Source organism: Dreissena polymorpha, chromosome 3 (genome assembly GCF_020536995.1).
Source record: "Dreissena polymorpha isolate Duluth1 chromosome 3, UMN_Dpol_1.0, whole genome shotgun sequence".
Taxonomy (NCBI): Eukaryota; Metazoa; Mollusca; class Bivalvia; order Myida; family Dreissenidae; genus Dreissena; species Dreissena polymorpha.
This window is the reverse complement of record NC_068357.1, coordinates 68164224-68185727: the sequence shown is the minus strand read 5'-3', so window position 1 is coordinate 68185727 and position 21504 is coordinate 68164224. Positions and strand designations below refer to the sequence as shown.

The window sequence follows — 21504 nt, the reverse complement described above, 5'->3', positions numbered from 1 at the left end:
GTGGAAATACGGGTAGGTCAGATAAACAAGTGGATGGAACTACGGGTAGGTCAGATGGACGAGTGGATGGAACTACGGGTATGTCAGATGGACAAGTGGATGGAACTACGAGTAGGTCAGATGGACAAGTGGGTGGAACTATGGGTAGGTCTGATGGACAATTGGTGAAACTACAGGTAGGTCAGATGGACATTGGGTGGAACTACGGGTAGGTCAGATGGACAAGTTAAGTCAGATGGACAAGTTTAAGGAACTACGGGTAGGTCAGATGGACAAGTGGGTGGAACTAGGGGTAGGTCAGATAGACAAGTCGGTGGAAGTGTGGGTAGGTCAGATGGACAAGTGGGTGGGACTACGGGTAGGTCAGATGGACAAGTGGATGGAACTACGGGTAGGTCAGATGGACAAGTGGATGGAACTACGGGTAGGACAGATGGACAAGCTGGTGGAACTACGGGTAGGTCAGATAGACAAGTGGGTGGAAGTACAGGTAGGTCAGATAGACAAATGGGTGGAACTATGGGTAGGTCAGATGGACAAGTGGATGGAACTATGGGTATGTCAGATGGACCAGTGGATGGAACTACGGGTAGGTCAGATGGACAAGTGGGTGGAACTATGGGTAGGTCAGATAGACAATGGGTTGACTACAGGTAGGTCAGATGGACAATGGGTGGAACTATTGGTAGGTCAGATGGACAAGTTAGGTCAGATGGACAAGTTTAAGGAACTACGGGTAGGTCAGATGGACAAGTGGGTGGAATTACGGGTAGGTCAGATAGACAAGTCGGTGGAAGTGTGGGTAGGTCAGATGGACAAGTGGGTGGAACTACGGGTAGGTCAGATGGACAAGCTGGTGAAACTATGGGTAGGTCAGATAGACAAGTGGATGGAACTACGGGTAGGTCAGATGGACAAGCTGGTGGAACTACGGGTAGGTCAGATAGACAAGTGGGTGGACTACAGCTAGGTCAGATGGACAAGTGGGTGGAACTAGGTGTAGGTCGGATGGACAGTGGATGGAACTATAGGTAGGTGAGATGGACAAGTGGATGGAACTACGGGTAGGTCAGATGGACAAGTGGTTTGAACTAGGGGTAGGTCAGATGGACAAGTGGGTGGAACTACAGGTAGGTCAGATAGACATGTGGGTGGAACTGCAGGTAGGTGAGATGGACAAGTGGGTGGAACTACAGGTAGATCAGATAGACAAGTGGGTGGAACTACAGGTAGGTGAGATGGACAAGTGGCTGGAACTATGGGTAGGTCAGATGGACAAGTGGTTTGAACTAGGGGTAGGTCAGATGGACAAGTAGGTGTAACAACGGGTAGGTCAGATGGACAAGTGGGTGGAACTATGGGTAGGTCAGATAGACAAGTGGATAGAACTATGGGTAGGTCAGATGGACAAGTGGGTGGAGCTACTGGTAGGTCAGATGGACAAGTGGGTGGAACTATGGGTAGGTCAGATAGACAAGTGGGTGGAACTACTGGTAGGTCAGATGGACAAGTGGATGGAACTACGGTTAGGTCAGATGGACAAGTGGATTGAACTACTGGTAGGTCAGATGGACAAGTGGATTGAATTACGGGTAGGTCAGATGGACAAGTGGATGGAACTACTGGTAGGTCAGATGGACGAGTGGATTGAAACTACGGGTAGGTCAGATGGACAAGTGGTTTGAACTAGGGGTAGGTCAGATGGGCAAGTGGGTGGAACAACGGGTAGGTCAGATGGACAAGTGGGTGGAACTATGGGTAGGTCAGATCGACAAGTGACTGGAACTATGGGTAGATCAGATGGACAAGTGGGTGGAACGACTGGTAGGTCAGATGGACAATGGGTGGAACTGTGGGTAGGTCAGATAGACAAGTGGGTGGAACTATGGGTAGGTCAGATGGACAAGTGGGTGGAACTACTGGTAGGTCAGATGGACAAGTGGGTGGAAGTATGCATAGGTCAGATAGACAAGTGGGTGGAACTACTGGTAGGTCAGATGGACAAGTGGATGGAACTATGGGTAGGTCAGATGGACAAGTGGATTGAACTACTAGTAGGTCAGATGGACAAGTGGATTGAACTATGGGTAGGTCAGATGGACAAGTGGGCTTAACTACTGGTAGGTCAGATGGACAAGTGGATTGAACTACGGGTAGTTCAGATGGACAAGTGGGCTTAACTACTGGTAGGTAAAAATTGACAAGTGGGTGGAACTACGGGTAGGTCAGATGGACAAGTGGGTGGAACTACTGGTTGGTCAGATGGACAATCTGGTGGAACTACGTGTAGGTCAGATGGACAAATGCTGTTATTTCTGTTGACATTTCCTTTTGATGTTTGTCCAAGGATATAATGTTAAATAATATTGAAGCCTTACTTTTTTTACAAAATATAAAGCAATAATTGGACAACTCAGTCCTTTATTTACCAGTGATCAATGTATTTAGCAATCTAAAAGGCTAGGTGTTCATCATTTACTGAGCTTAGAACTGGGAGCAATTGCTAGTGTGTTTGCCCATTCAGGAAGCGACTATATCTAATTTGAGCAGACTCATGATGCACTTCTTAAAAGTTAAAAATGCCATCGCCATCAATTTAAGATTTTCTAGATACAATTTTTATGAACAATTATCTACTTATTTCAAAGTTGCATCAAATTAAGCAAGATACAATTGGATCAATGATCAGTCCTATCAAAGTAAGCTCATTGTTTAGATTTCAGACAATTTTGATCTAATGACTTGGTGTTCATCAACATAATGAAAGTTACTTTCTTCTGCAGTCAACATGCGCTACATGCATATCAGCGTCAGCAGACTACATATTTGTTGGCTGTGCCAATGGAATAGTTCGGGTGTTCTCTGCGACGTCCTTGAACTATGTTGTGACCTTGCCACGACCTCACCACCTTGGAGTAGACGTGGCAGCACCACCGACCACTTCCAGGTACAGATTCTTCAAGTCAATTTAGCCTCGCTATGGAAAAATGGGGCTTAATGCATGAGAGTAAAGTGTTGTCCCAAAATAGCCTGTGCTATCTGCACAGGCCAATCAGGGACAAAACTTTCTGCTTACACTGGATTTTCCCTGAGGAGACTGTCTTTAATAAAAATTCCATACAAGCAGGAAATTACGTCCCTCTTTAGCCTGTGTGGACTTCACAGGCTTATATGGGGCAACATTTCAAGCACATGCATGAAGAGCCGTTTTCACAGTGTTTTTTTTTTTTAGACAAAGGTCACTAAATGCTCTACTAAGCTTGTGATATTTGTGGTAAAGCAATTGTAATTCTTTTTTTAATGCAGTTGGTTAAATAGAGAATAATAGATGAGTGTTGATTATAGATCAGGTTTATCATGCGAGGCTTAGAAAACAAAAAGCACGAGCCTCTTTATTTATCCCACTTTTTATTTTGTAAACCTTTTTGTTTAGCAAAATTAGTTTGACTGGATTATTTTGCTGGATTTATTACGTCATTTTGTGGAAATATTGACGTTATTTCCTGCCGTTGATTATAGATGATATTTAATCAACAGGGCTTTAATCAACCGAATTCGCTGTAAAAGTGGGATTAATATGATTTTACGTAACCAACTTAACTGATTGAAGTTCTCAGAACACCATATGGGCATAATATTCTATTTGTATTACCAATTGGTTCAAAATAATGTCAAGCAATCATTTCCACTTGATTGAAAATCTCAAGCACTGACTGAAACTTTATTAGAAAATATCAATCACTCGTTTCTTTTTGATGCTACTTTAAAAAAAAACACAAATGCTATTTACTAAATATTTATGTTTTTTTTTTTACATAAGCCTCATGACTGGTGGCATTGAAAGAAAATACCCCGACACTCTAGCGTTAAAGTATGACATTGAACACAAGAAGGTAGGTTACATGATTTTGTCAGTGTTTTAGCTTAGATTCATATAGCATTTGTTTTATTGTGACTTAAGTCACATATTTTATACACTTACAATTGTCATGTGTATATTGAAGTTTGAATAATATTTAATCTTAATGTATATACAAACTATTTATAGTCTGTAAACATTTTCTTTATTATTCAAGTATTGAGACTAAATGTTTGTTCATTTAAAAAAAAAACTTAATACGAGTGAGCTATTAAATCCATGTGGATAAGTTGAAATATAACACTATGCAACTTTCCTGTGACTAGTTGCAAATGGGTAAGAAAAAAAGTGACTTACACGTGTACACTGTTACCATAGATACTTACACTTGTACACTGTTACCATAGATACTTACACTTGTACACTGTTACCATAGATACTATGGCACTCAGTCTTAGCCTGATTTCGTCATCACTGCAAAGGATTTTAATTTAGCGGATATGTCAACACTTGACGGACATTTCTACTGCAGGTGACCTGTATCTACAACGACCACAGCATGTATGTGTGGGACGTACACGACTTGAAGAAGATTGGCAAGTCCTGGTCCTTCCTCTATCACAGCTCCTGTGTGTACGGTGTGGAGGTAAGGATTTTCGCTTTATATTCTAAAACCTGTACATATTTGATTCGGGAAAAAAGCGCAATAAACCATGAAATTGGGGAAAAATTAATATTTTTAATGTGATTATAAATAACTATATACCAATTGTTTATAAGTGCATGTTTAACTGCTTTCTAAAAGTTATACTATAAAGTGCTAGGGAATTAAATTGTTGTATAATAAACTCAATAAACCAATAATTTAGTTTATTGGAGACGTTTTGAGCGGTTTACGGGAAAATTTTGGTACGATTTTGGGGAGAAAAAGGAAACTTTGCCATTGGGAAACAGCATTTTTTTGTTACTTTTTGCAATTGGAAATAGCCTGTAACAGGATGCAATTTTGGGGGGAATATTCACTTACCCATGCTCATATGAACTCATTCTAAGATTGAGGTAACAAATGCCAATACATTCCAAGGCCAACAAAAGCAGGGCTTTTTCTGTGTCATCTCATACAATAAAATTGAGATAACTTTGAAAGAATTGTTAATTGTTACAAGTACAACAAAACTGTTGTCTATGCAAAATATATTTGCCTAAGTGCCACATTCCATTGATATGCTAAATATACCTTCTTCTGTACACTTCTGCGTGTCTGGATGTCTTACTCAGGAAATGATTTTATATCTGTGAATTTCTCTTTAATTAACATAGAATCATTTTTACTTATAGAAAATGCATGCAAGATATGTCCTGACTAAATGATTGAAGTTACAAGATACATCCAAACTGTTGTCATGTACATGTCTTGGATTTGAACCAACAACTGCTCATTCAGGGGTTCCACTGGCCCAAATAAAGTTGTCGCCACTTTTTCGTGGCGCTAAACTGTCAGTTATTCCGACCTTATTAATTATGACAATCGTCTAAGAAACCTTACAACATCAATGTCATTGACTATACTATTACTTTTAAAAGTATGTAAATACATAAATAATAATAAGTAACTTCATAAGTCTTAATAAGCTTTATTTATACATAAAAACCTTGGTTTGCACATGATAAACAATCACATACATGTATAACCAAACTTATCTAATAATGTTAACATCAATGGAACAGTATGCTGCATACATTTTTTATAAAAATTTATTTAAACATACAATCACACAAATGTACATCATCTGGAAGGGAAAAAAATTCAAACATCAGTAAATAAAGCCTCTCAATTTAATTGTTAAACAGTTACATTTCAGAAAATAAAACATCTAAATTTAATTGTTTAACAGTTACATTTGGTCATTTGGCTAATATGATGCACATAAACTGAAAGGGAAAAAAATGATACACATCTGCGGCCAATTGTATAAATCTGGATAACTCTTATCCAGCGGATATTTTTTGGTTATCCTATCATAAAATTGAAGATAGCCAAAAGTAATCCGCTGGATAAGAGATATCCAGATTTATACAATTGGCTACTGAACGACAAACATCTCAATTTAAATTAACACCGCCTTATATATCGTTATAATCATTGATCTTTGTGCCAGTTTGTCCTAAGTGTTACATAATTGAGTGTTCTTTATCATAAAAGAACCGTTAATCCGATAATAACCCCCATAAAACTTGACAATAGCAGTAAAAACACCGACTGTCGCACTTTCACGCTTCCGTGATTTCAGTGCACTCTACACTGTATGTTGCTTACATCGTCGTAAATCAATATTTACAACTGACAAACGCTGGCCGCTTATGCTCGGTTGCGTGCTTTTCGACTCGCAGTACATTTTCGGATAGGACTTTACCGATTTTTTTTAATTCGCCACTTAAAAAAAATTGGAGCCACTTAAAAAAAATTAGCGCCATTTGGCGCCAATGGCGATCGACAGCGGAACCCCTGACATTATAATGGAGGAGTTAATAAAAAAACTGTCAAACCTAACTGGGTTTATAGACATTCCTTTCATTTGTCCATCCGTTGGTGCTTTAGTCTGTTTGTATCACTTTTTTCTCCGCTCCATGTCTCCTATACCATATGACAAATTTTCAATAAACTCGCCACAATGTGCAGAAGTTATTAATCAGTCAGGGTGAATGGTTTGGGCCGCCTTTTTGTTTATGACTGCTGTATATATCCGTTGATGTATTATTATAAAACTTCACTCCAATGTTAAGGCAACAAGACGACATGCAGAAGGTGTGAAGAAGTTGTGCCGGCTCCAGGTCAATATTAAGAATCAAGGTCAAACGTCAATCAAATCAAATTGCCTTGAATGTTAATAATGCTGACTCAAGGTCAAGGTCATACTTTAAGCTCATAGGTTTGAGTATCTTTTTTGTGTCTACTTCATATCTCCTTAATTGTGTGAAGTATTTCCATGAAACTTAGATAAAATGCTAAGGTCATTGAGGCGTTGGCATGGATGAAGGAGTCAATCTTACTGGCTTAACCCTTTCAGTGCGGGAACCGAATTTTGAAGGCCTGTGCAAACAGTTTGGATCCAGATGAGACGCCACAGAACGTGGCGTCTCATCAGGATCCAAACTGTTTGCTATTCTGGTAGTATTCTTTGAAAAAAATCGAAGAAAATGCTTATTTTTGAAATTCAGCAGACAACATTTTAGCAGACGACAAATTTCCCAGCATGCAAAGGCTTAACACAGAACATTCAAGGTCCAAGGCTTGAGACTCTTTTTTTGGTTTCTGGTCTATGTCCCCTTTACCCATTGACGGATTTTCATGGAACTTGGCTACAATTATAAGGTCATTTAGACATGTGCATAACATTTGAGTCAGTCACTCTAGCTCAAGATCCATACATTTGCAGATAATTTAGCCTACTTTTTTGTGTCTGCTCCATGTCCCCTATACTCTTTGAAGGATTTTCCGTTAAATTGGCCACACTGTTTAGGTAATTGAGACAATGTGCAGAAGGTTTGAATCAGTCTTCCGGCTCAAGGTTAAGGTCACAAATGAAGGTAAATAGTTTGTGTATCTGTTTTCATTTCCGCCTCATATCTTCTTCATCTTTTGAATTGTTTTCATGAAACTCAGCTTCAATGTCAGGGCTATTGAGACGATGTGCAGAAGGCATGCTAGCTCAAGGTCAAAGTTGAAGGTCAATAAATAAGCTTCATTTGTTCCACATCTGATTCATATCTCCTATTCCCTTAGAAGGATTTTCATAAATAGCTAATGTCATTCAGAGTCCAAGAGTCATGAGTCAATCACACTGGCAAGTCAAGGTCATCACTTCAAGCTTAAAGTAATCTCAGTGGGGGATATAGGTTCCTCTTTGACTGCTGTGCTCAGTGGCTCAGTTTCAGCAACCAGTTTGTGAGCATGGACATACTAATAATTAACGAAATGACATGTTTTAATTACTAGTCTAAAATGTCATTTCTCTTGCAGATCTACCCAATGTTGGAGGCGGGCAAGCCGTCAATTCTTCCGCCAAATTCTTTCATCACGTGTTCAAGTGACGACACTATACGAATATGGAACCTAGATCCACACATGGCTGAGACCAAATCCTACAAGAACAACATCTACTCACATGTATGTTTACCTGTGAGATATCAGTTAGTAGGATTTAGATTAAAAGTGATAAATCAAACATCGGTGCAATTTAAATAAAATATTAATGGGAATTGAAACATTAGTTGGAAAATAAAAAAGTAGTGGGAATTTAATAAAATAACAGTGTTAATTGGAAAGTTACTTCTTACTTAATAAAGCGTGAGTCAGAAATGATAAATTATTGGGAATATAATAATCATACGTAGGAATTTAATAAAACATCAGTGGGAGTTCCCTAAAACATCAGTGTGTATTGACAACTTAGTATGAATTTCAACAGCATTGGTTATTTAAACAGTAATACAAATTAAAACATCAGTAGAAATTGAAGCATGATTTTTAAATTGAAACATACAAATGTTGAGACCTGTCTATGAGGGTGTGCAAGTAAAAAATTCATACAGCAGACTTTTACAAAATGACAAAAACACATTCCAATAGTAAATAAGTAAATAATGTACAGTCCAACCTGTCCCAGCGACCACCTTTTAATAGAGACCACCTGTTCATAAAGACCACAACGATTTCCTCCCAAACAGTTTCACTATATATTGAACCTGCGAATAAAGCCCACCTGCGAACAAAGACCATTTTACATTCCCAAATGTCCATTTTGATACCTAACAAAGACCACTTCAATCATAACAATCAACGATTTCGCAACTTTCAATAACAAAAATGGCCACCATGACGCTGTGATAGTCACGTGATAAACATCTAACCAGTAGACTCGTCGTTTGCTATGGAGATATTGGCAAGTGAAAGTTTACTGCACTAGATAGCAGTTGTTTGTTTACTTAACACACATTGCTAATTGGTAGCCGCCTGCTTCTTTTATGCATTTATCAGTTTGTCGAAAGTGTAAGAAGTTGCCTTTGTATTTTAGTGAATCGTGATTAATGTACTAATTGCCGAAAAAATCAAACAAAAGTTTGGAGCTTTCATCAACTCATTAAGGAAATTTACGGTTTTGTTATAATTACAATGCCAATTGCAAACATACATTTTGATATTCATGCTTTCTTAAATTTGTCCGTGATAAGACGTGCACAGATTATCGATACAGAATTTGTCAGTTCAAGTACATATTCATGTATGTCAATAGTTAGTTATTCATGATATGATTAATAAAAACATAAGAAAATTGAAATAATAAATATTTAGTATTCTACCATTTAAGCAATAGAGCACATACATAGATAAGGTACCTGTACATTTTACTATCATATTTTGCAAAGTTTCAATCGACCCTGCGAATTAAGACCACCTGTTAACAAAGACCACAACGACCAAATCCCTTAAGTGGTCTTTATTGACAGATTAGACTGTATATGAAAAGTAATAATACACATTCGGAGCATCTGTCATATTTATTTGTCAGTTCTCTACAAAAGTATAATAATATTGAGTCTCTTATTGATGCACACTTGGTATAATCACAATTGTGTGCTTATTTGGAATGTTATTGTCATTTTAAGGAAAATGGATCCATAGTAAGTACATGCACGTTGAAGTGAATCATCTTTATTGCAAAATTCGATTTTGTTGTTGCTAAAATTGAATCACAAGGGCAGTCGCTCTCATTGGTAGCTTTATTACTAGCTGAATCCTCGTTTGAGTTGTCTACCCTGCTCTATACCCGGACAGGGCTATTTCATCTTTCCCATGGAATGGTTGAAATGGGAATAACGAACATGAACATTTGCTGAAAAGATAGATTTGTTTTGTTGTTTTATTTGGGGTTTTTGCAGTTTTTCACGTGTTTCAAGTCATATCCCGGCAGTCAGTTTTCCTGGGCAAGCTGGTTTAGGGGTACTAAGGGCACATACTTAAGCCAGTGCCTGACAACTGCCCTACTTTAATCAGAGGAAGGGGGAGAATGTCTCTTAATTTTTATGCCCCCAGTAGGGTGGCATATAGCAGTTGAACTGTCAGTCTGTTTGTCTGTCTGTCTGTCTGTCTGTGTGTCAGTCAACTTTAACATTGGCCATAACTTTTGCAATATTGAATATAGCAACTTGATATTTGGCATGCATGTTTATCTCATGAAGCTGCACATTTTGAATGGTGAATGGTCAAGGTCATCCTTCAAGTTCAAAAGTCAAAAAATACAATCCAAGGGAAGTAATAAGCTTTAAAAGGGAGATAATTGCTAAACGTGCCAAATGATATAATGAAATTTTATTTCAAAGCAGCGCAATATGGGGCATTGTGTTTCTGACAAACACATCTCTTGTTTAATGTTGTTTCATTAAACGGGCATGCACTTTTTTGTAAATGTCTGATTCAGCTGAAATTATTCCAAACAGTCTGCAGATTGTCAACTTATCAGTAAATTAAGTTAAAATGACTGTATGATTATTCTATACAATAGGACTTTCATTTACAAATGTTCCATTTTGTTGAGAACAGCATAAAGATGATGTATTGACAAATCATTAGATGTTAACTTAAATATATAGTGGACAGCATTTAGGTTATATTTGACAATTAGGTACACTGTCACATTTATTGGGTAGCATTGATATTGTAAGTTAAAACACTTTAAGTTACATGCAGTTCATAGCAGTGTTTCTTGTTGATTTTCCATCAAATAAGCACTGTTACAACATTTATTTTCAAAACATCAACAATTTTATGATTGGTTGGCTTGTTTAAAGATAGCATGATTGCTTGATGTACATTTCCTAGCTTTTTTAAACAAAATAAAGAACACCAACAACACCTTGATTTTTACCAATCATATATGTATAACTTAACAAATGTTTGTTAATCAGGGTGGCGGTGAAAATTGTCATCAGGTGTAATGAAATCTATAAAGATTAAAATTATTTTTTTGTTGAAAACAGTGTTCAAATTCATGTATATTTCTAGTTGTTTATGACCTGTATTTTGATACTGATTATATCCGTCTTGTTCTGTTGCTTATGCATGTGCGGAAAGTGTCCTATTAGATTAGCCTGTGCAGTCCACAAACGCTTCTCAGGTATAACACTTACTGCTTTTATTGTGTTTTTCAATTACATACATTATCTTCTTACGGAAAGTCCAGTTTAGGGGGACAGTGTTTTCCCTGATTATCCTGTGTGGACCTCAAAGGCAAATCTAGGACAACACATTATACTCCTGCATTTAGCCCAGTTTTTCCAGAACAAGTCTGTTATGAGTTGGATCCTGACCAGTACCTTATTTTTGTGTTTTGTCTGTTGTAGGACATACTGAAGGTGATGTACATGGATCCAAGTCTCACCTCTCTCTGTGATATTGACTATAATCCAAGTAAGACCTAGTAATAATGCTCATCACACTGCAATGTGATATTGACTATAATCCAAGTGAGTCCTAGTAATGTGCTATTGACTATAATCCAAGTAAGTCCTAGTCATGTGATATTGACTATAATCCAAGTAAGTCCTAGTCATGTTATATTGACAATAATCCAAGTAAGTCCTAGTCATGTTATATTGACTATAATCCAAGTAAGTCCTAGTCATGTGATATTGACTTTAATCCAAGTAAGTCCTAGTCATGTGATATTGACTATAATCCAAGTAAGTCCTAGAAATGTGATAGTGACTATAATCCAAGTAAGTCCTAGTAATGTGATATTGACTATAATCCAAGTAAGTCCTAGTAATGTAATATTGACTATAATCCAAGTAAGTCCTAGTAATGTGATATTGACTATAATCCTAGTAAGTCCTAGTCATGTGATATTTACTTTAATCCAAGTAAGTCCTAGTCATGTGATATTGACTATAATCCAAGTAAGTCCTAGTAATGTGATATTGACTTAAATCCAAGTAAGTCCTAGGAATGTGATATTGACTATAATACAAGTAAGTCCTAGTAATGTGATATTGACTATAATCCAAGTAAGTCCTAGTAATGTGATTTATAACATGACCTATGCTCCAGGAGTGAAATAACATAATGCTCAATTTTGTTTATTACACGGGTGTTATAACCCTAGTCATATAACTGTGAAATGACATTTTTTATTTTTACGAAATGACGTCGTTATTCCAGCAAATTTCTTCAGTTAAACTCTTTTACAATGTGAATAAACGGTGAAAAGAGCATAAAATAAAAAGAAAATTTGTTGGTCATGTTATAAAAAGAATCTTAGATTCGTGGTCATTTTGTATTGAATGTATTTAACTCGTCATCTAAATAAAGATAAAAACTCGGCAAGCCTCGTTTTTTGTATCTTTATTTAGATGACTTGTTTATTAAATTCAATACAAAACAACCACTCATGGAAGATCCTATATATTGACTATAATCTAAGTAAGTCCTAGTAATGTGATATTGACTATATTCCAAGTGATTCCTAGTAATGTGATGTTGACTATAATCCAAGTAATTCCCAGTAATACTCCTCACCTCTCTCTGTGATATTGACTATAATTCAAGTAAGTCCTAGTAAGAGCTATTGCCTTTTTTATTTTCGTATTATGTAACTTTTCTGGGCTTTATTCGAGATTTGATACAAGATTTCAACATTAAACTTCATGGGTATGTTGCTATCATTGAGGAGAATTGCCTTGCTAAAAAACCATGACTGTTAATTTACAATATCAACCACACTTGCAACATATATGCACTAAATAGCTTTCAGGGCAAGTTCTTGATAGTCATCTATGCATTGCCCTGGTATCTTTTAATCCTATCTACAGCTGGTGCCACGGACAAGACGGACACAAACTACGATGACAAGAAAGGCATTCGCTCTGTCCGGGTCAGTCCCGACGGGAAACACTTGGCATCTGGAGACCGTCAAGGCAATGTCAGGTAAACAAACTTCTAGGCATTGTAATGCTTACAATGGTATAAGCAACTCAACAGATTCTTTATTTAAACTTAAAAAAATCTTTTTCAGAGTAAAATGAACACATTGTAACTTAACTTAAACGAATCAAAAGTTGATGATTTAGATATTACAAGCTTGCATCGAGGCATAGCATAAAATTTCATTTTTGGCCACTTGGGTCAAGGTTATGGTAATTGTTAGTTTTATTTAGAAAAATATAAAATTCAATATCAGCATGTTATCAACAAAGGCAAGTTAAGTGTTTACTAAACTTTTGAGCTTGGAGGATTTCTGTAAACACATATTAATGATTAAATTTCTTTACAGAAATTAAGACTGACAAATATATTTGCTGAAAGAATAAATGACTTTGACAGCCTTACTTTATCTAGGATACACATTATGTGTATGTTGCTTTATAAGAATGTTAACATGCATGTCTTTGCTTTTAGAATTCATTTCCTTAAGTCGCTTTATAAGAATGTTAACATGCATGTCTTTGCTTTTAGAATTCATTTCCTTAAGTCGCTTTATAAGAATGTTAACATGCATGTCTTTGCTTTTAGAATTCATTTCCTTAAGTCGCTTTATAAGAATGTTAACATGCATGTCTTTGCTTTTAGAATTCATTTCCTTAAGTCGCTTTATAAGAATGTTAACATGCATGTCTTTGCTTTTAGAATTCATTACCTTAAGTCGCTTTATAAGAATGTTAACATGCAAGTCTTTGCTTTTAGAATTCATGACTTTAACAGCCTGACTTTATCTAGGATACACATGATGTATCAGTGGCTTAACAGAAATGTTTACATGAAAACGAGCTGTGCTCAGTGAAAAGGGGTTTTATGCATGTGCATAAAGTGTCGTCCCAGATTAGCCTGTGCAGTCCATACAGGCTAATCAGGGACAACACTTTCCAACTAAACTGGATTTTTGTCAAGAAGAGTTCTTTGAAAACGAAAAATACAATAAAGGCGGAAAGTGTTGTCCCTGATTAGCCTGTGCAGACTGCAAAGGCTAATCTGGGATGATACTTTACGCACATGCATTAGACCCCCATTTTCACAGAGCGAGGCTCAAATGTTTGCTTGTAGAATTCATGACCTTGAGAACCTGCTGGAGATCAAGCAGATAGAGGCCCACGAGTCTGAGGTGCTGGCACTCGAATACTCCAACTGGAAAACAGGTAGATGTAGTCTTATAAGCCCATGAATACTCAAAATCAACAAATATTTTGTACAATGTTTCGAAAAATAAAGTTAACACCTGAACAGTTAATGTTCCTTATAACAATAGCCAAAATTTGAATGCTAGATGTGATCTGGAAACATATATTTAACGCCATATAAAATGCTTTTATCAATATATTCCACAGTTAGTCACTTAGCTTTAAAATATGTGTCTGACAATTTACATAATTTGGGATGTAAATATTCTCTTCCCCATAATTGTGTACCAATATATTTTATAAGACTAATTTTTATGCCCCCGGTAGGGTGGCATATAGCAGTTGAACTGTCCTTCAGTCAGTATGTCAGTCTGTCTGTCCGTCCGAAAAACTTTAACATTGGCCATAACTTTTTAAGTATTAAAGATAGCACCTTGATATTTGGCATGCATGTGTTTCTCATGGAGCTGCACATTTTAAGTGATAAAATTTCAAGGCGAACATCATCTTTCCAGGTCTAGGGTCGAAAAAACAAAGTCAAGGGAAGTAATAAGCTTTAAATGGACATAGTTATCTGACCTGCCCACGTATATATTTTTGTTAAATAAATCAAAGCGGAGCAGTATGCAGCATTGTGTTTCTGACAAACACATTGTGGTAAAAGCTCAAGGTCATCCTTTATGGTCTACGGTAAAAAATACAGATTTAAGGGAAGTAATAAGCTTTAAAAAGGGAGAAAATTATTCAATATTGAACATAGCTTCTTTTTAGCTCATCTATTTTTTTTTAAAAAATTACTAGCTATTGTCATCACCTTGGCGTCGGCGTTGGCGTCCGGTTAAGTTTTGCATTTAGGTCCAATTTTCTCAGAAAGTATCAATGCTATTGCATTCAAACTTGGTACACTTACTTACTATCATGAGGGGACTGGGCAGGCAAAGTTAGATAACTCTGGCGTGCATTTTGACAGAATTATGTGCCCTTTTTATACTTAGAAAATTGAAAATTTTGGTTAAGTTTTGTGTTTAGGTCCACTTTATTCCTTAAGTATCAAAGCTATTGCTTTCATACTTGCAACACTTACTAACTATCATAAGGGGACTGTGCAGGCAAAGTAATGTAACTCTGACTGGCATTTTGACAGAATTATGTGCCCTTTATATACTTAGAAAATTGAAAATTTGGTTAAGTTTTGTGTTTAGGTCCACTTTATTCCTACAGTATCAAAGCTATTGCTTTCATACTTGCAACACTTATTAACTATCATAAGGGGACTGTGCAGGCAAAGTTATGTAACTCTGACTGGCATTTGGACGGAATTATGGGCCCTTTATACTTAGAAAATTAAAAATTTGGTTAAGTTTTGTGTTTTGGTCCACTTTACCCCTAAAGTATCATAGATATTGCTTTCATACTCGGAACACTCGCAAACTATCATAAGGGTACAGTAAAACGACAAGTTGCATAACTCTGGTTGTCATTTTTACGGAATTATAGCCCTTTTTTTACTTAGTAACTTTGAATATATTGTTAAATTTTGTGTTTCGATCCACTTTACTTCTAAAGTATCAAGCCTATTGCTTTCAAACTTCAAATACTTTCATGCTATCATGAGGTTACTGTACCTGGGAATTGAATTTTACCTTGACCTTTGAATGACCTTGACTCTCAAGGTCAAATTATTAAATTTTGCTAAAATTGCCATAACTTCTTTATTTAAGATTAGATTTGATTGATACTTTGACAAAACTACTCTTACCTGACATACCACAATAGACTCCACCCAAACCATCCACACAACTGACCAACACACCCTCACATTATACCCCCCACCCCCCCCCAATTATTTTTTTTTGAAACGGTTAAAAACACAAATATTTATTATTAGTGCCCCCCTTGGAAGAAGAGGGGGTATATTGCTTTGCTCATGTCGGTCGGTCTGTTGGTCCGTCCACCAGGTGGTTGTCAGATGATAACTCAAGAATGCTTGGGCCTAGGATCATGAAACTTCATAGGTACATTGATCATGACTTGCAGATGACCCCTATTGATTTTGAGGTCACTAGGTCAAAGGTCAAGGTCACGGTGACCCGAAATAGTAAAATGGTTTTTGAATGATAACTCAAGAACGCATACGCCTAGGATCATGAAACTTCATGGGTAGATTGATCATGACTCGCAGATGAACCCTATTGATTTTGAGGTCACTAGGTCAAAGGTCAAGGTCACGGTGACCCGAAATAGTAAAATGGTTTCCGGATGATAACTCAAGAATGTATACGCCAAGGATCATGAAACTTCATGGGTAGATTGATCATGACTCGCAGGTGACCCCTATTGATTTTGAGGTCACTAGGTCAAAGGTCAAGGTCACGGTGACCCGAAATAGTAAATTGTTTTCGGATGATAACTCAAGAACGCATATGCCTAGGATCATGAAACTTCACAGGTAGATTGATCATGACTCGCAGATGACCCCTATCGATTTTGAGGTCACAAGGTCAAAGGTCACGGTGACCCGAAATAGTAAAATGATTTTCGGATGATAACTCAAGAACGCTTTTGCCTAGGATAATGACACTTCATAGGTACATTGATCGTGACTCGCAGATGACCCCTATTGATTTTCAGGTCACTAGGTCAAAGGTCAAGGTCACAGTGACAAAAAACGTATTCACACAATGGCTGCCACTACAACGGACAGCCCATATGGGGGGCATGCATGTTTTACAAACAGCCCTTGTTATTATTTTATGTTTTAAATACCGTCCAACAATCGCACCCAAGAATCCCCCCCCCCACCCCCCCCACCCCCCCCCCCCTCCCCCGAATATATTTTTTTTTTTGCATTTTTTTTCGCATTTTTGGAAGATCATGTAATAAATGTCCACTGCCCCACACTATACACCCCTCTTCACTCCACCCCTCCCTCCTTTGTGATTGAAAATGAATGTCCCTTCACCTTTAAAAAGAAAATAGATGAGCGGTCTGCACCCGCAAGGCGGTGCTCTTGTTATATTTGGCATGCATGTGTATCTCATGGAGCTGCACATTTTGAGTGGTGATTCTACAGTCACGGTTGTGGCTTTTAATTATTTGCTACTAAAAATAGAGATTTGTTACAGACAATTATTTTCAAGGGAAGTAATTTATATAATTATAAATCTCATATTATATATTTCCTTACCAAGAATTGAAGTTCATTTCACAGTTACTGTACAGATTTATTATTTTGATTATTTATAATCCAAATGATTGATTTTTCAAAGTTTTTTTTTATGATATAATTATACTTTCTCAGATTGGACAAAATTCAAGGGAGTAATAACTTTTAAAGGGAGATGATTTCTATACCTGCCAAATACAAATAGAAATTTTATTCAATATTGAAGATAGCAACTTGATATTTGGCATGCATGTGTATCTCATGAAGCTGCACATTTTGAGTGGTGGAAGTTCAAGGTCATCCGGTCAAAGGTAAAAAAAAAAAAAATTGTTTCAAAGTGGCGTTCTCATGAAGCTGCACATTTTGAGTGGTGGAAGTTCAAGGTCAAGGTCATCCTTCAAGGTCAAGGTCATCCTTCAAGGTCAAAGGTAACAAAAATAATTCTAAGCGGCGTTCTCATGAAGCTGCACATTTTGAGTGGTGGAAGTTCAAGGTCATCCTTCAAAGTCAAGGTCATCCTTCAAGGTCAAAGGTAAAAAAAAAAATATAATAATTTTCAAAGCGGCGTTCTCATGAAGCTGCACATTTTGTGTGGTGGAAGTTCAAGGTCAAGGTCAACCGTCAAGGTCATCCTTCAAGGTCAAAGGTCAACAAAAAAATTTGTTTCAAAGCAGCGTTCTCATGAAGCTGCACATTTTGAGTGGTGGAAGGTCAAGGTCATCCTTCAAGGTCAAGGTCATCCTTCAAGGTCAAAGTTTAAAACAATAAAATCAAAGCGGCGTTCTTATAAAGCTGCACATTTTGAGTGGTGGAAGTTCAAGGTCAAGGTCATCCTTCAAGGTCAAAGATAAAAAAACATTATTTTTTTTCCAAAGCGGCGTTCTCATGAAGCTGCACATTTTGAGTGGTGAAAGTTCAAGGTCAAGGTCATCCTTCAAGGTCAAAGGTCAAAAATAAAAAATTTCAAAGGGGCGCAATTGGGGGCATTGTGTTTCTGACGAACACATCTCTTGTTTAATACCAAATTTTAAAGATTTTCTCAAATATTTTATTATTATATTCTTTAAACAACAATAATCCTTATCATTTCATAACATATTGAATGTATTTTTTTTTCCCCTTTCCTAGGCCCCAAAGTGCTTGCGTCGTCCAGTCGTGACCGGTTGATCCACGTGTTTGACGTGGAGCAGCAATATGGCCTGCTGCAGACCCTGTCAGACCACTCGTCCACCATCTCATCTGTCAAGTTCACAGAGACAGACGGACACCTGAAAATGATCAGCTGTGGAGCGGACAAGTCCATACTGTTCAGAAACCTCCAACAGGTAGGGAAGGATTTGAGTGGCTCTATGGGAAAACAGGACTTATTGCTTGTGCCAAAAGTGTTTTCTCTGCTAATATGGGACTACACGTTTAGCGTGGACTGGATGTTTTTTAGAAAAGAAAAGTCTTTTAACCCTTTCCTAATTATAAGCAAAGTAAAAATGGCTATGTGCAAACAGCATAAAACCAGAACAGCCTGCGAGTAACTCACAGTTTGTTCAGGTTTTATGCTGTTTGCTGCTCATCAGTATATAAGGGTTGGAAATTATGCCTTTAAAGCCTGAATCTAGTAGGTAAGGTCTTTAATTAAATTTAACTTTATAAGGGACTACAAATACGTAAAAATACGTATCCAAGTGACAAAGGGTTAACCCTTTCAGTGAGGGAACCGAATTTTGAAGGCCTGTGCAAACAGTTTGGATCCAGATGAGACGCCACAGAACGTGGCGTCTCATCAGGATCCAAACTGTTTGCTATTCTGATAAAATTCTTTGAAAAAAAATTGAAGAAAATACTAATTTTAGAAATTCAGCAGATGACATTTTAGCAGACGACAAATTTCCCAGCATGCAAAGGGTTAAAATTCAATAAATGGGGATTGGACAGGCTAACCTGTAACCACACTTTACACACATTCATTTAGCTGGGTTCTCTCAGAGAGCGACTCATATTCATTTCACATTGAATTCACAAAGATTGGTAAAAACTGGCCTCAGTTGGTATAGGGCTCTACTACAAATCCCAGAATAATGTGTTCCTGACACGTGGTCATGATATTAATTCTACAGCCTTAGTCCCCCTACCTATGATCTAAGTAGGGAAGTGTCGGATAGTGGAGCAAGTATGTTATGTGCACTTTGTATTGCTAAACACAAGCAAGAAAAGGGAATAGAAGGTTAACTCACTACAGTAATAAAAATCGAAATACTGTTTTAAAAAAAGAAAGAAAATCGTTGTAGATGTATGATTGTTCCCTATCTATTCGTTTGCAAACATAAATGTTCTAACAGCAATCTTTTTTGTAGTTGTTACTGCCCATTTCATCATGTCTACATGTTTTTACCTCCCTTTGCAGGAGCCTGTGTTCCAGTTCACACTAGCCACCCACCAGGTAGAAAAGATGACTCTATATGACATGGCGGTAGAGCCATCACACAACTTTGCAGCCATTGCTTGTCAGGATAGGAATGTCAGGTAACTATATGACAATCCTGCCACAGCGTTTCAGTTTTATTCTCATTTCAATTGGTTAGAATCGCAATATTTTAATGCTTGTCTATTGGCCATTTAACACCATATTTGACATTTGGATGCAAAGCTATTACTTCGTAGCCTCAGAAAACAAATTGTCATATATTTGCTAAATGAAAAAAGATAAACAAAATATAAAAACTTAATTGAGTCAATATTGTCTATTCTAGAATCTATAATATCAAAAATGGCAAGAAGAACCGAGAGTACAAGGGTTCTCTGGGGGATGATGGGACTCTGCTTCGCATGAACCTTGACCCCTCTGGCTCCTACGCCGCCACCAGCTGCAGCGACAAGAACCTCTGTGTAATGGACTTCTACTCCGGAGAGCTGCAGGCAACCATGTTCGGGCACTCCGAGATAGCCACGGACGTTCGCTTTATGAATGATCTCAGACACATGATTTCCACTAGTGGTGACGGGTAGGCTTTCTGTTGTATCTCTGAACAAAGTTTTTTAGCAAAAAGCAATTTAAGGCGGAAAGTGTTGTTCCTGCCCTGATTAGCTTGTGCGGATTCCACAGGCTAATCTGGGACGTCACTTTAAGCTCATGCATTCTGAGATTGCCATTGATGTCTGCTTCATGAATGATTTCTCGACACATGATATCCACTAATGGTGAGGGGTAGGTTTCCTGTTGTGTCTGCAGTCAGTGTTGTGAATTCGGGCTGGTTTGGGGCTAAAATTGGCAAGATTTTCTCACAGAAAAAGTATAGATTGATGCTTCTCTGAAATACAAAGCAGTTACACCCTGTAGGTGTGTCTTCTTGTACATATATAATTATACTTATAGTTCTTTAATGTAGTCTACCTTCTTATTAATTTTGCTGTTTTGTTAGCCAGTGGATGTTAACATGCTTTGAGCTGTGATGTCTACAATTTCGAAGTTACTTATGTTTGCTACACACACTCACTTTTTATAGTGTCAATAAAAGTTGTTTTGCGAGACAGTTTTTCCTTGCTTATTTAGAGAAAACTGATCCATTTTGGAAAATGCATGAAAAAATACATTTTATTCTTGAAACGTTAGTTATCTTGTTATATCCACCATGTCTCTCATTTGATTTGCAGGTGTATATTTGTGTGGCGTGTGCCCCCAGAGATGACCAGCCAGATGTACAACCGTATGACAGACAATCGACAAGGCATCCTGCCCCCTTCAACCAACGGCTTACCCTTGCCAAAGTACGGCTGCTTACCTTCTGAATAGAACATTCATATTTAAAACACATGCATGCAAATTAATACCGTAAATCCACAAATATAATACGCTCTTGTGCATAATACGCACCCCCGAGTTTGGTCAAAATTTATCAGTAAAAATTGAAAATCCAAGTAAAATACGCACTAAAAAAATCAGTGTCTGAAATCGGCCATTTCCGAAAACAATGTGTCAATATATTTTTGTGTTGTGAAAATAGCAAATCAATTTAGTGTTGTCAACCATCTGTTTCACAGTAATACCCCGGTATATTGATCGGGATGTGTTATAGTGCTGTTGTTATGACAGTTGCATAATACAAATCTCTGTCTATTGTTGATATTACCATTGATTGTTACCGATGACACACGGGCCCCTTGCTGACATTTGGGTCAAGCAGTCATAATTACAAAAGAAAAAAGCAGAGACGCTGTTTTTTGTTTTCACATTTAATTCAATTTGACAATATTCGCGACGATAATAATTATAATAATAATAAAGTAATAAGAAGACAAAATGGTTACTTCCGTTTTT

General features: G+C 37.2%; 2 protein-coding genes across 7 annotated transcripts in view; both read left to right on the top strand.

Annotated features, from left to right (window-relative positions):
• The window catches only part of LOC127874621 (pleckstrin homology domain-containing family D member 1-like), a 121993-nt gene extending 105595 nt beyond the window's left edge, over positions 1–16398 (top strand). The window contains exon 16 of one of the 3 annotated variants that reach the window (XR_008047024.1): positions 16378–16398. The gene's annotated coding sequence lies outside the window, so the exon portion shown is untranslated. Of the gene's footprint in view, positions 1–16087; positions 16123–16232; positions 16252–16377 lie in introns of those variants that run through there. The other 2 variants (XR_008047025.1, XR_008047023.1) reach the window with 2 other exon arrangements.
• LOC127874620 (mitogen-activated protein kinase-binding protein 1-like) overlaps positions 1–21504 on the top strand; it is a 126120-nt gene that overhangs the window by 44693 nt on the left and 59923 nt on the right. For all 4 annotated transcript variants that reach the window (XM_052419073.1, XM_052419072.1, XM_052419071.1 and 1 more), the window contains exons 8-18: positions 2784–2947; positions 3821–3893; positions 4392–4505; positions 7881–8027; positions 11261–11327; positions 12728–12842; positions 13956–14047; positions 18324–18520; positions 19594–19712; positions 19940–20191; positions 20841–20954. In XM_052419073.1, the coding sequence (XP_052275033.1) occupies positions 2784–2947; positions 3821–3893; positions 4392–4505; positions 7881–8027; positions 11261–11327; positions 12728–12842; positions 13956–14047; positions 18324–18520; positions 19594–19712; positions 19940–20191; positions 20841–20954 (1454 nt within the window). The remainder of the gene's footprint in view (positions 1–2783; positions 2948–3820; positions 3894–4391; positions 4506–7880; positions 8028–11260; positions 11328–12727; positions 12843–13955; positions 14048–18323; positions 18521–19593; positions 19713–19939; positions 20192–20840; positions 20955–21504) is intronic.